This window comes from Monodelphis domestica, chromosome 8 (genome assembly GCF_027887165.1).
Source record: "Monodelphis domestica isolate mMonDom1 chromosome 8, mMonDom1.pri, whole genome shotgun sequence".
Classification (NCBI taxonomy): Eukaryota; Metazoa; Chordata; class Mammalia; order Didelphimorphia; family Didelphidae; genus Monodelphis; species Monodelphis domestica.
Genome location: NC_077234.1, coordinates 64,878,406 through 64,892,788, shown reverse-complemented (window position 1 = coordinate 64,892,788; position 14,383 = coordinate 64,878,406). Strand labels below are relative to the sequence as shown.

Genomic DNA, 14,383 nt, shown 5'->3' with positions numbered 1-14,383 from the left:
GAACTCACATTTGTAGATTTATCTTTAACTCTCAAAGTCACTGTCTAAAAATAACTAACAGATCTTCTGAGATAATAAATGATCCAGCAACCTGCTCCCAAGGAAGTCAGAAAGATGGGACCCAGAACTCACAGAATTCTCTCTTTTTATCATAGGCCTCTTAAAGAGATAGAAGCAAGATCTGTCTGCTCTGTCTCTCTAAGGAGATAGTGTGATATTAATAAAACTTTTGCTCTTAATGAGACAGAATGAACCTAAAACTCCTTATAACACTTGGTTGAACCTTTCTAAAAGATACTTCAAAATTCTCCTGGAGATCTGTTGCTCCACCCAAAGATGAGAATCCATGTCCTATATATAGTAAGTTTAATTTTTTCTTTTCTCCATCTGCCTCTTTCATTTTTTATTCCTTGAAAGATGAAAAATTCCTCTGGCCCTCTACCCAAAACAAATGAGCACTAAATTCTGCTTTGAATAAGTTCTGAAAAGGAGAAAATAGACAGACTGAGTTCAAAGGGAAAAGACTTTGTTTAAAAGAGATGGTTGTGAATGCTGGCATACTCATTTGGTGTTCCCAAGCACCATCTCATGAGCACTATGGCCCACTCTGGAAATCCAAAGTGAGAACTGCAGATTTTTCCTGCATTAAGGAAACAGACCCAAGTGGCTGGAAAAGAACCAGGCTCCTACTCATGCCTCACACTCAGCCAAAACAATCCTTGACTATTCCCCCAATAGAAGCTGCTGGGTCTAACTACAGTCCTCAATAAGGAAATGCCATCTGCTGCCAATGAATGCTTTATATTTAGGATTAACTAGGACTCTGATCCCATGATATCATTTTATAACTGAGCAACAATATTAGGTATTTACTGTCATCCAAGCAAAGCTCATAAAGCACGTACTAACAATGAGTAACACCACCAGTTTTTTCCTAAAGTAAATTAGATCTGCCATTGTGCACAGAAGCCAACATCCATAGACACATTAGAAAAGTTCCTGTTGGGCAGCTAGGTGTCTAGTAGACAGAGCGCCAGGTCTTGAGTCAGGAGGATGTGGGTTCAGATCTGGGTTCAAATCTGGCTGTAGACACTTCCTGGGTGTGACCATGGTTAAGTCATATAAATCCATTTACCTAATCTCAGAGTTGTTACTGACAGAAAAGTAGGATTAGGAAAAAAAAGGTCCTTAGTGAAGACTTATGAATCTTGCTTATCATACAAGTTCACCTTTCTGCTTCATTCTAAACAGCAGGAAGACTCCACACCATCCTCACTGAATCACTTTACCTCAATTTCCTCATTTACAAAATAAGGAGAATGATACTCATTTTCCAGATTTTTTAAATAAGAAAACTAGACTTAAATTATATACATGATTGTGATAAGGAATAAAGTAATAAGGATAAGGAATAAGGAAAATAGTGTTCTCAATAGATTTAAAAGAAGCTCAAAGTTAACTAAAATGCTATTTTAAGCCTCTTAACAGACAAGGATTGGGTCTCTGTTCTTCAAGTGACATACTCTTATGAAACCCAAAATTCCTAGATTAAAAGCTAATTTGTTGAGCCTTGATCTGAATAATAAAGTCAAAGGCAGAATAAAGTTAAAAGAAAAAAATTTTAAGGCAATTTTGAAAGTTTCTAGGTCAGTACTTTTCAGAAGAGAACTACTATCTTGGGAAGCTCTGAATTACCACCACCTACCAGATGTTGTGGTTCATACACATACAACTTCATAAAACCAGTGGCTCATTAAAATGGCCTTTTTCCTTTCCCTCCTTTCTTTCTTTCCTTCCTTTCTTTTTTTAAACACAAACAACAAGTGTCACTTTGATGCCTCCCTGTGGTCTGTGTAGGGTGCCCTAGGTTCTTAAAAGCTATGCCAGGAGTTCTGGCATGTTCAGACAAGTAGCATGCCTTCCCAACTGTGGCTGTTCCCTGAGGACTAGCCTCTTTCAGGTCAGAGAAGCTTATCCCCCCACAGCTAGCCACAACAACCTTTTAGGAAACAAAGAATACAAAATGGCTATCTGTCCTACCCAAACAACCTTCTGCTTCTACAGTGATGGTAGGAGAGAGGCAGAACAAGGGGCAGGAAACAGTAATTACCACGGTAACTCTATTTTTATTCATTATGAAGTACTCTGAATGTTTGAAAAATGAGTAGATGTATAAAAAAGATAATATCCACCTTGTCATGTATTATAAATGAAAACAAAAGGAATTAATCACTAAGTCTTTATTAACTATGTGTTAAGTACCTTGCTAACCAGTGGAGACACCTCTCTGCACCCCAAAAAGTTAAAATAGTCCCTGCCCTCAAGAAGCTTCCATTCGAATGAGAAAGGCAGTCTATAGGTAGGCAGGTACATAAAATACAGAGGATGCAAGTAGCCTTTCTGGATCCCGCAAATGATGCCTGAGCAGTCTAGAAAGAAGCCAAGGGTGTCTAAGAGGCAAAGGGGAAGGGGAAAGTACTTCACAAGGGAGGGAGGCCAGTACAGAAGCAGAGATGGAAAATGGAGTCTCTGGGGAGAGGAAAAAGCAAGGGGTCAGGCCGGCCTGACCATTTGGAAGACTGGTGCGCTTCTCCCCAGAGAGATAAAAAAAGGACGCTGGTGAAACAGGTCTTGTTCTGTATTCTAAGGCAAAAAGAAATATTTAATGTGAAATAGGTCATTTGCTTCACTGCTTATGATGAATGGATGTAAAAAGATCAAAATGAAAATACCTGCTAGCATACGGGCTGACATTTGTCACAGAGGATAAAGAGAAATTCTCCTAACTTGGAAAGCTGGTTTACCTCTGGCCCTCAGTTTCCCAACTGTAAAATTATGGCTAGGGGACAGGTAGGAGTCTCAGTGGTTAGAGAGCCAGGCCTGGAGATGGGAGGACTTCAACTCAAATCTAGCCTCAAATACTTAACTGTGTGACCCTGGGCAAGTCACTTAACCTCCATTGCCTAGCCCATACTGCTCTTCTCTCTTCAGCCTTGGAACCAATATACAGAATCAATTCTAAGACAGAAGGGAAGGATTTTTAAAAAAAATTATATCGCTAGACTAAATCCCATTAGGTCCCTTCTAGCTCTAAATGTATGATCCTATCTCATTAAGATCCTCCATATTAAGTCAGCATATACTTTAACATTCACTGATTTCAACGCAAAGGCATTCATATGAGAGAACAGCAAAAAATACTGGAAAATAGTAATACTAATAATGTCAAAGATCACAATGGTTATACTTTTTATAGCTTTTGAAAGCCTGCAAAGATGTCCTCTCACTCGATCCTCCCAAAAATCTTGGAAAGATTCATTCAGTCAATGGTGTCTGCTTCTCCAAGAGCCCTCATAGGCCCTTCTAACCTCCACCAGCTCCTGGAGTCTGTGTGAGCTCACATTTGTTGTCTAATGACATATCTCATCCTTTGCCTATCCCTTCTCTTTCTGCTCTTTATCTTTCCCAACATCAAGGGGCTCTCATCATGTGACAAAATATTTAAACTTCAGCTTCAGGCTTTGTCCTTCCAGGGAGTAGTCTGAATTAATTTCTTTTTTTTTTTTTAACAGACTTGAAGTCCTTTGTTTTATTCACCCAGCCACCTCCCATTTACTTTGAAATCGAAGTTATTTCCAGATACAACTCCTTTTCCTGTTGAGGTCTTCCTTGGACTAAAAAGTAATTAGTAAAACCAACTGACAAAATGACTTCATCAGCCAATATATGCAACCTTTTACACTTCTGATATGTCTTTCCTCTCTTCATCCTGTTCCTTCTTGCCTTCTCCTTTAGTGGAAGTTGAGTTTCTTCATCTTTTCTCCAGGACCAAAATTGCTTATTTCAGTTAAAGCTTAGCTTACATTTAGTGTTCTTTTTGTTTGTATTATTATTTGTTGTTGTTTTTCTGTTGTACTCCACTCTTTTTTGACCCCATTTGGAGTTTTCTTTTTTTCTTTTTAATTTTTAAACATTATTTTATTTGGCCATTTACATACATTATTCACTGGAAACAAAGATCATTTTCTTTTCCCCCTCCTCCCCCTTCCCTCTCCCATAGCCGACGCATGATTCCACTGGTTATCACCTGTGTTCTTGACTCAAACCCATTTCCCTGTTGTTGGAATTTGCATTATAGTGTTCATTTAGAGTCTCTCCTCAGTCTTATCTCCTCCAACCCTGTAGTCAAGCAGTTGCTTTTCATCGGTGTTTTTATGAATTAATTTCTTTATCTGATCTGATCTCCTTGCTGGCTATGGGACTCTCAAGTCCTCTTTCTAGCACCACAATTCAAAAAAGTCAGAGATGTTAGTATTTCCACCATTTTACAGATAGGGAAACTAAAACTGGGAAAAGCTAAAGATCCTGCTATCCTAAATTTGGAGGTATAAGCAGTAAGAGGACAAATGCTAACAGATTATATAAAGACCATACACACTGACATACTGGGAATGTTTTCTTCAAAAAAAAGTTCCAAAACCATAATAAGCATAAAGCAACATCACAGAAAAATGAAACTGGTTATATTTAAATGAAGAGGAAACAGCCATCAATGAGTGATATTTAAATCAGTTATATGTGGACAGAACTACTTTACAGAACAAAGATCAAAATGATTACTAAATTAGAAAAACAAAAATGGAAAAATATAGAATGCAATAGAACCAACTCCAACCTGACCTATTTCTGGATCCCCTCCCTCCAGTTGTTATGTCCTCTTTCTCTTGAAATAATTTTGTGTATTGTGGATTTTAGATATACTCTACCCTGCTTAGTCTTTAGAATTTTAGCAACCAGGAATGTATATACCCCCACTTAAAGATTAAGTGTGGGGGAGGAAGATCTATGACCCCATGTGCTAGCAAGTGAAAAATCAGAAACAACTGACTGACCCCCTGGCTGTCCAAAGCCAAGTTTAAGCCACCATTTACATATGAAACACAGGAAGTGATATAAAGAATTGCCTTTATATTTCATATCACTTACTGTGAAAGGGATTTGGCAGTGGAACTTGACTGTGGAGGAGCTCCAGCGTGAGACTTCAGACTGCTTCCCTTAGATGATCATGTGGTGAGTGATAAAGCTGACTCCCCTTTCCTTGGCTTTTCTGGAGGCAACAGCCTTTGGAAAGGTCCCTTGGCTGAGGTCTCTGAACTCCTGCCAGGTTCAGACCAGGCCAAGGCAGCTATCCTTCCCTTTTTTCCTCTCTCTTTCTCATTCTTAATTTCTTCCTTCTACTGTAAATAAACTACCATAAAATTCCAATCTGATTTGAGTATTTCATTGGGATTTAGAATTTAAATCCCCAGTGACCAACTAAAAAATATATATTCAGTTCAAGCATAAAATTTACCCCTAACAGTACATACTGTATACACCCCCCCAAAAAAAGCTGGGGGTGGGTGGGGATAATGGAAAAAAAGAACAGACATTTGTAGAATACCATCATTTCCTAAGGAAGTGCAACCTCTCTAAATCAATTGCCTCTAAGACACAAAGATAGGCTAGCTAGAAACTGCCTAGATGACAAAAGAAATCGTTAATATTGCAGAGGTTGTGTGTTGGCAGATAGACTAATCCATTACTGGTGAAGCTGTGAATTACTTGGTCAAACCACTCTGGAAAGCAACATGGAGTTATATGGAAATAAAGTAAGTGTCCATGGGGGAGAAAGGGAAGAGCTATGAATCATGTCACTGAATAATTATGGCTTCAAATCACCCAAAGAGTAGTAAAGTTACACAGCAGACCCTGGTAGACTATCACACATTATTATCCCTCAAAAAATTAGCATAAAATATATTTTCAGAATATACAAAAGGAAAAGGAGAAAGAGCAGTAATGTAATGAATCAATAGCCAGTTCATGTGTTCCAAAGTACCCCTACAATATTAAGAGATATTGAAGAAGGCCTCCAAATGTTTGAAAAGATATTAAAAAATATGGTGAGAGATTCTAAGATACATTAGAAGGAACCTCAGAAGCCATCTACATTAACTCATAGCTGAGCAGATAAGAGAAGAAGATGCTAGAGAAAAACAAACCAACAAATTATATGGTATGAGAAACATGCTGCCTACAATGAAGTTTCAAACAGAATAGAATGTGCCACCAAAAACATGGTAATTATGTTGTTTCTGATGAAGGTTACAAAAAAAAAATAAAGCACAAGTCAATCCCTGATACTGCATGCAACAGCACTGGAAAATGCAATCACAGGATTAATTATTATTTCACATGTTGGAGAACATTTTTCTTCTGGTACATTGCTTAACTACTCCAAAACACTTCAGCTCTACACCAAAATGGTTAAAGGAAACACATCTGGGGTACCCAGGCAGCACAATAGAGTGCCAAGCCTGGGTTCAAATCTGGCCTCAGACACTCCCCTAGGTAAGTCACTTAACCTCAACTTACTCTTTATAGCACTCTTCTACCTCATAATTTATACTAAGACAGAAGATCAGTGCTCAAAATAAATAAAGGAAATACATCCACATATAAGGAACACAAAAATGTAGTTTTAAAAATCTTCCACTTGGCAGCATGTTTTGACTCCATACACATCCCCTAAATTGGGATCCTGGTGAACAATGGGATCAATACTTCTAATGTACCTTGAAAAGGACTGGGAGGGGCCTGAAGAGCCTCTGCCTCCTCCGCCACTCTTGTTTTACTTATCAGCAGAATCAGGCCAAGAAGTGCAGTGATTTGCCTCACACCCAGGTCTGAAAACATCAAGACGTGCTCCTTCTAGAGCACTATATTCCCTCTGCAACACAGTAACTCATGTACATGTCCCTGCCTCTATCCTTTAGGATTTTCTCTGAGAGTAAGAGCTATCTTTTTTATGTTTCCCAAGGTTTTGCCTATCTTGACTGATAAATGGTTGCTGAAGTTAAATTGAATAGGCCCACAAATAGTTCTGAAAAATTATCAGAATATATTCTTTGGGGTCTGTAAACTCGATTATTTATTTCCCAACTAATCCCAAGATCCCGAAACCAGGCAACTCAATCTTTTTCTAATAGCACGTGCCCTCAACATTCTCCTGCAGATTCAAAACAGAAAGAAAATAATCCTCACTTATGATTTATCTCTGGAACAATGCTGGACTTCTTTGAAACCTTGGCACCTCTTTATTTCAGGGCTATTCTATAAGGTTTTTTATTGATACTTCTATACCTACTTATAAATTATCTTGGTTATTAATCAAACAATTTTTCACTCTTTTCCACCAGTAGAACATTTTTTCTTACTTTGTCACTATCTCCCAAAGTCACAGAGGACACCGTACAAATCCAGCAGCCTCCCTCATGTTTTCTGTAATGTGTCATCCTAAATAATACTATACAATGTTAGCAATTGCTATGCTCACCCATGCAAGCACAATTCATGAAAGAGCAATTTCTTTCAAAACTTTTTTCTCCTTGACATATCAAGGCAAATACTAGTAAGTAAATTCTACCTGCTAAAAAAGAGAAAAATCTCATCTTGAAAGAGGAAGTTCAAATGTAATGATGGAGGTTAATGAAACTCAGTTGTTATTCATGCATGTCTGACTTTCGTGACCTCATTTGGGGCTTTCTTGGCAGATACTGGACTGGTTTGCCATTTCCTTCTCCAGCTCATTTTACAGATGAGGAAACTGAGACAAACAGGATTAAGTGATTTTCCCAGGATCACACTGCTAGTATCTGAGGGATGAGTCTTCCTGGCTCTAGGCATGGCACTACTTACTGCTACATCACTGCCCAAAAGATGCTCAACTCAGCTTCTCTTCTCTGCTATACTTTGTTGAAGAGAAAATAAGTAGCTCAAAAGGTGAACAAAAAGGAAGCATAAAGTCACTGATGTGATTGTATGTAGGTTTTCAGTCACTCAGCCTGATACTGATTTAGCTTTAAATTACTCTGATGTTAAATATACATAAATGATCTCAGCAACTCTTACTGGGTGACTCAGGTGGTTGTAATGCCTTTAGGAAAGTTGGATAATTAGTTTTCTCCTTGAGAAGATTTCTTTAATTTGGAAGACCACCTCCTGCTTGTGTATCCTCACTCTAACAATCGATTCTATTTCAACATTTATCAAGCACTTGCTATTTGCAAGGCCCTATGTTAGGAAAAGGGATATCTTAGAAGGCAAAAACAGATCCTGATCTCTGATGCTCAAGATCTAATATGGGTGGAGGAAAGAAAGAAATGAATAACTATTAATACCCCAGAGATCAGAAAAAAAAAAGAAAGAACCCCATTTTCACCATACAAGCAATTCTCTTGGAAAAGTGAGCCAAAAATCAAATAAATATTTTTAGAGAAAAGAGGAATAACTCAACAATTTCAAACTAAAAGCTGAAAGCGCAAATCTATCTAGTCCTTCAGATGGAGGCTGTCCAGGGCAAACCTACAGGAGGTCAAAAAAGAAAACCAGACAGTGGACAAGGAGCAAGCTCATTAGAAAGAACAACATGAAAAACACTGGCATGGATGCTTATAAAACAAAAGTGGAATCTGATAATCAATGTATGAAACAGGCCAGAAGTTCCCAACTTTTTGGTGGTAGGACCCCAGAACACTCTTTTAAATTTCCTGAAGACCTCCTCAAACACAAAGTTTTCATGATGTGGATTAAATCTACTGATATTGGCATACAAGAAATTTAAAACATCTTAACAGTGTTATGAAAAATGTTGTCCCTTTGTAAAGATTAAGTCTATTTTTTACACCTTTTCAGATCACCTGAACCAGTTTTAGGGACTCATGGAGTGGACCAAACTTTGAGAAACACCAATTTAGGCTTTTATTGCTATAAGCATCTAAATAAGGAGAAGGGATGCTGGGAGTAGTTAGAAAGAACTCAATGGAATGCCAACCATATAGTGTGGGTTTAATAAGTATTTGCTGAACTGAGTAGGTTAGTATTTGAATGGTCCTTGAAAGACCAGAAGATCTGGATAGGTGGGAAAAGGAAGTCCTGAAGAAAATAAATGGAACAAATAAACAGGATGAACACTGTATGTTCCAGGAGAAAAACAAAACTGTCCTGACTGGAGCATCAGATCCATGCTAGGAAAAAATCTGAGCTAAGGCTAGAGAGAGTGGTGGAAGAGGGGGAAAAGAAGAGAAAGTCATATCCGACATGTGTAAAAAAATAGACTCGAATACAGGACTACAATCCCCACAAGCCTTTGCTCCACTTCCCCAAAATGCTTTGTAATCTCACGAGAATTCTGAGGTGGGCCGAGATCGAGGAAGGATTTAAGCTGGTGGCAAAGGATTTTGGGGCAGCTCTCTTTTGGACTTCTGTTTTGGAGCAGACACGTCTCTTCCGTGATGTGAGGTTATTCTGTCTAGGCCTCTGGCCTAGGCACATGTTTCTTACTTGTATATTCTTTAATCTTTAATCCTTAATAAACCTCTAAAAAATATAATACTCCTTGCAGAGAGAAACTAATTTCTACCTGCCTCAGTCTCCCCATATTCCCTAATTTTAATCTTTACACATGGGAGAAAATTGGGATCCATTGAAGGTTCTTGTGTGAAAATAAGGCATGATAAAAATGGTAAAGGTTATTCAGGAAGCCTAGATTAGAACGGAGCAAATCTAAAACTCCATGAAATTTTCTAAAAGGTTGCCACAATCATCTAGGTCCCATGTGAAGACCTGAATATAGTAATGAAAGAAGGGGCAATTACATATTTCTAAGGGGGAAAATGACAAGATTCTAAATATTAGAACAAAAAAAATGACTCATGACTACAGGGTTTTGAGCTGGGGTTACTGGAAATCAGTAACAGAGACAAGGATGTACTCATGTATATATCCGAACCATTTTGAGTCTTGCTGAGATGAGTCGGTGAAAGGAAAAACAAATGGCTCCCCAGTAAAACAAGCACCTCCAATGATGGTGTAAACTCATCTTCTTAAAGGTTTATTACCCGTTTTTTATGTCCTGATTTCTAAATCAAATTTAAATACCACTTTTATTTGTTTCACGAGAACCAAAACACAACAGCAAGGATCAGAACTTGATCATGAACTGACGTCAATATCTGTAGGTTTTTCCCAGACTACCACATTGTTAGACCTTCCAGATGTTTCTAAATTTGACTTAACATTATTTTGTTTTGTTTTTGAACCCTTACTTTCTATCTTAGAATACTGTGTTTTGGTTCTAAGGCATTAGAGTAGTAATGGCTAGGCCATGGGGGTTTAAGTGCCTTGCCCAGGGTCACACAGCTAGGAAGTATCTGAAACCAGATTCGAACCCAGGAGGGTCCTGTCTCTAGGCCTGGCTCTCAATCCACTGACTTACCCAGTTGCCCCCTTAACATTGTTTTCAATGGAGTTTTTTTAACTACAAAATTTTTCTATGAAACACTTGGCCTCTAACAGGAAAAAAAAGAGGTTGATAAGTTTCAATTTAACACAGATGACTAGAATTCTTAAGTAGATTTTAAAATACACTAGAAAACAATAGAGGCTAAGAAAATGCATAAATGAAATACGGTATTCTCAAATATTTGCAGCCAAATGGGATCTGTCTTTGTTCTACTATTGCCAAACAAAATTAGCTTTCCTGTAGAGACTATTTTAGACCCATGCAGAGCACCCCAACAGCAATTTCCTTATAAGCTTGCTGATATGCAATTTTTTTCTTTTTAATCCAAGTAAAAGGCCTAAAATCTAAACTTCCTTATACTCTCTTAAAGTTTTTACTACTTTAAATTTCTCCCTTTATGCAAATAAACACCTGAAATCTCATTTCATTTTTTTTCTTTCAGTGTTAATGATTTTTGTTTTTACATTATATACAATACAGATTACTCTGCCTTGTGAAAGATTTTTGATAGGGACTTCATCTAAAAATTCATCTTTCAATATTTGAAATATGCAATATCTCATATTCATACTACCAACCCTGTTCTGTTGTTTGTTTTTAATTAACAGAAATCTTTTTTCTTTCTCTAGGACCAGTAAGTTTCATTAAAATAGGAAAAATGAAGATAAGAGGAAACCTTATCTACCAACAGAAATCTACAACATTAAAAGTCTCAGAAGTTGCCTAAAGCAGAGATGTATAACTCCCCAGAGGGCCTGAACCAGATGAAAATGTAACTGGGAAGGGGGAGAGGGGGGCAGATAATGGATAGAAACCTAAGCCTGGAGACCCAGAGATCCTGGGTTTCAAATATGATCTCAAATATTTTCTAGCTATGAGATCCTGGGCAAGTCACTTAACTACTATTGCCTAATCCTTATTGTTCTTCTGCCACAGAACTGGGGTTTTGGTTTTTTTTAATGTAACTAGAAAATACCTTAAAAAATAAATTACAATACAATATAGATAATGTTCACTTGTAGTTTTCTAAAGTCAAAACCAGTTCAGGGATCAGTTTCCATTGTAAACTGACCATAATGGCCTCATCAGAAGTTAAATGACTGGTTGCACAGTCAGGATATGTTAGAGGTAGGACTAGAATCCTGTCTTCTGAGATCCCAAGGCAGTTTTCATTATACACAAAAAGATTTTAAAAAATAAAGCTATCGGAGGCAGCTGGGTAGCTCAGGGGATTGAGAACCAGGTCTAGAGATGGGAGGTCCTAGGTTCAAATCTGGCCTTACCCACTTCCTAGCTGTGTGACCCTGGGCAAGTCACTTAACCCCCATTGCCTAGCCCTTACCACTCTTCTGCCTTGGAGCCAATACACAGTATTGACTCCAAGACAGAAGGTAAGGGTTTTAAAAAAAAATAAAAAAAAAAATAAAGCTATCCAGGGGGCAGCTGAGTGGCTCAGTGGATTAAGAGCCAGGTGGTCCTAGGTTCAAATCTGATCTCAGACACTTCCCAGCTGTGTGACTCTGGGCAAGTCACTTAACCCCCATTGCCTAGCCCTTGCCACTCTTCTGCCTTAGAACCAATATACAGTATTGATTTCAAGATGGATGGTAAGGGTTTAAAAAAAATTAAAATAAAAAATAAAGCTATCCAAATAATAAGTTCTTGCTGCTACTCAACTTTTCCCCTGAATTGAATAGTCACAGTTGCTTTTCATAAAGACAATAGTAACACTTTTTGATAATCCTTCCTTTACTGTTGATTTAAGATTTTAAAAATAAAGTAAATGGGGCCAGAAGAGAGGAAATGGAGCTTATTGTAATGTGTCACAAGAATAAACACAAGGTGAGTCAAAGATTTTGGCACATTTCCTTGGAAAAATATAAATGAAAGCCAAGAAAAGAATAGCCCGAAGCCACCCACCCTACCAAACTTAATCAAACCTAGTTTTTAAAAGGGACCCAAAAGTTTCACTTTCCAAGATAACTTGTGTTTATCTTTGAGTGACCTCAAGTACAAAAGATTTTAATTCCTATAATCCACTTTCAATGAACTCTTCAGGGTGAGCTCCAAAAAAAAAAAAATGTATTTTCTTTTAACTGAGTTGATTAACAGTAATCATAATGGGAAACAAGTGAATTGTCTAAGAATACATGCCAAGCAGACTGATTGCATAAGCTTTAAAAACAACTAAATTAAAAAGCCAGACGGTGGGGTTGTAAAACTTGGTAACATTTTTTTTAAACCCTTACCTTCCCTTGTTCCAAGGGAGAAGGGTGGTAAGGATTAGACAATGAGGATTAAGTGACTTGCCCAGGATCAAACTGCTGGCCAAATTTGAACTTGGGACCTCCCATCTCCAAGTCTGGCTGTCAATCCTCTGAGCTACCTCGCTGCCCCATTAGCATCTTCATGAAAAGCTAACAAGCGATCAAGAATCACCCTCCTTTATGAGAAGTCCATTGCCCTGTGAGTCAGAAGTAAACTCTTGATTCTTTACTAACAAACTTGTGACGCTGAGCAAGTCAACGTCGATCTACTCATCTGGAAAATGATCTGTAAGGTCACTTTCAGCTCCTAGGTCTTGTATTAACTACAGTACTTTAAATTCCAGAGTCCAAAAAGTGGACTTTATGTCCAACACAATTGTTTTACCTTCTCTCCAAATAATTTCGGCCCTTCAAGTTTTTGTAATTAAAAAAAAGTTCTTGCACTGATAGAAATTAGGTCTGTGGACCATAAAGCACAAGTCGCACCCAAAAGCTTTACAGTTTTGAAGAAATAGAAAGTGAGACAAGACAAATTAGGAAGGACCGAAGTAAAGTCTAGGGGACAGACTGTCCATTTCCGCCAGCAGCACTCTGTGTATTTATCTTCTCTCCAGCTGTAAAAGGAGAAAAGTGGAGGCACAGTAAGCTCTCTACGCTGTCAACATATGAGAGCAAGGTCTGCCTTTAAAAGCGGTAGGAATCTGGGCTAGAAGTTAGCCTTTGGGGACACTGGGGGGAATAGCTATGGAGGGAATACAATTGGAAGCAAGTCATGAAGAAAAGAGAACGATTGGAGGGGAGGGCAGCCGCCAGTATTGAGAAGTACCAGAGAGAAGTGGAAGGGGGAGAAGAATGCATCCGACCCAACTACCCAACTTGAATTTGGGGACCCCCGGTGCGTGAAGTTCGAGTCGCGTCCCCGAGCGCCGAGATGGAAGCGGAGCGCGAGTGATTTGACGCCAAGAACGCTGCCCCCGGAGCTGGGGGCTGGGAGCTAATGGGGGCCTGGAGCTCAGGCGCCCCCCCCCCTCCCGCATCCCGCAACGCTCTCTTTTTTTTTCCCTCCCGCCCAGCCCTATCCAGACCTGTCCTCGCTAGCCGTGATCACGCCATCCTCCTTGGGGATGAGGAGCGCAGCGGTGACGGCGTCCTGGTGGCCCTCGATCTTGTTGAGTAGGGCCGGGCGGCTGCTCTGCGGCCGCGAGTGGATCTCCGCCGCCATCTTCACGGCGGCGACGGCGGCGGAAGCGTCGAGAGCGTCGGCAGAGACGACGGCGAGCTCTCCTCCCTGTTCTCCTGGCCGGTAGCCCTGTCAGCTGACAGTCGGTGATTCCCAGGCCGTATATCCGCGAGTAGCGCCGCCGCACATCCACTGTATTGTCTGGGGAGGCTGCGCCTCAACTAGGAGGAAGCAGACTAGTCGAACTGGGGCGGGGGCGGGAACTTCTCTAGGTAGAATTTTCTGATAAGTAGTATTTCTAAAGAGAGAGTTTGTGTGAGTACTGAATTATGTATGGCATTAACACATAAAACAAAAATCCTGGAAGCCCAAAAGGACAAATTTGTTACCCCCCCTTTTGTAATTAATATATTCTTTATAAATAACAAGCTATATATTCCCCCCAAGCCTATCCATCCAGGTTCTTAAAAAAAGTAATATTTGAGAAGAAGCTAGGTGGCTCATTAGATAGATAAACCAGGCCTAGAAAAGGGAGGTTCTGGTTTCAAAGGTGGCCTCAGACAATTTCAAGCTGTGTGACCCTGGGCAAGT

General features: G+C 39.2%; 1 protein-coding gene across 1 annotated transcript in view; it reads right to left on the bottom strand.

Annotated features, from left to right (window-relative positions):
- WDFY1 (WD repeat and FYVE domain containing 1) overlaps positions 1-14,085 on the bottom strand; it is a 73,071-nt gene extending 58,986 nt beyond the window's left edge. The window contains exon 1 of the mRNA XM_001374261.4: positions 13,698-14,085. Within this exon, the coding sequence (XP_001374298.1) occupies positions 13,698-13,834 (137 nt within the window). The 5' untranslated portion in view covers positions 13,835-14,085. The remainder of the gene's footprint in view (positions 1-13,697) is intronic.
- Positions 14,086-14,383: the final 298 nt, after the last annotated feature.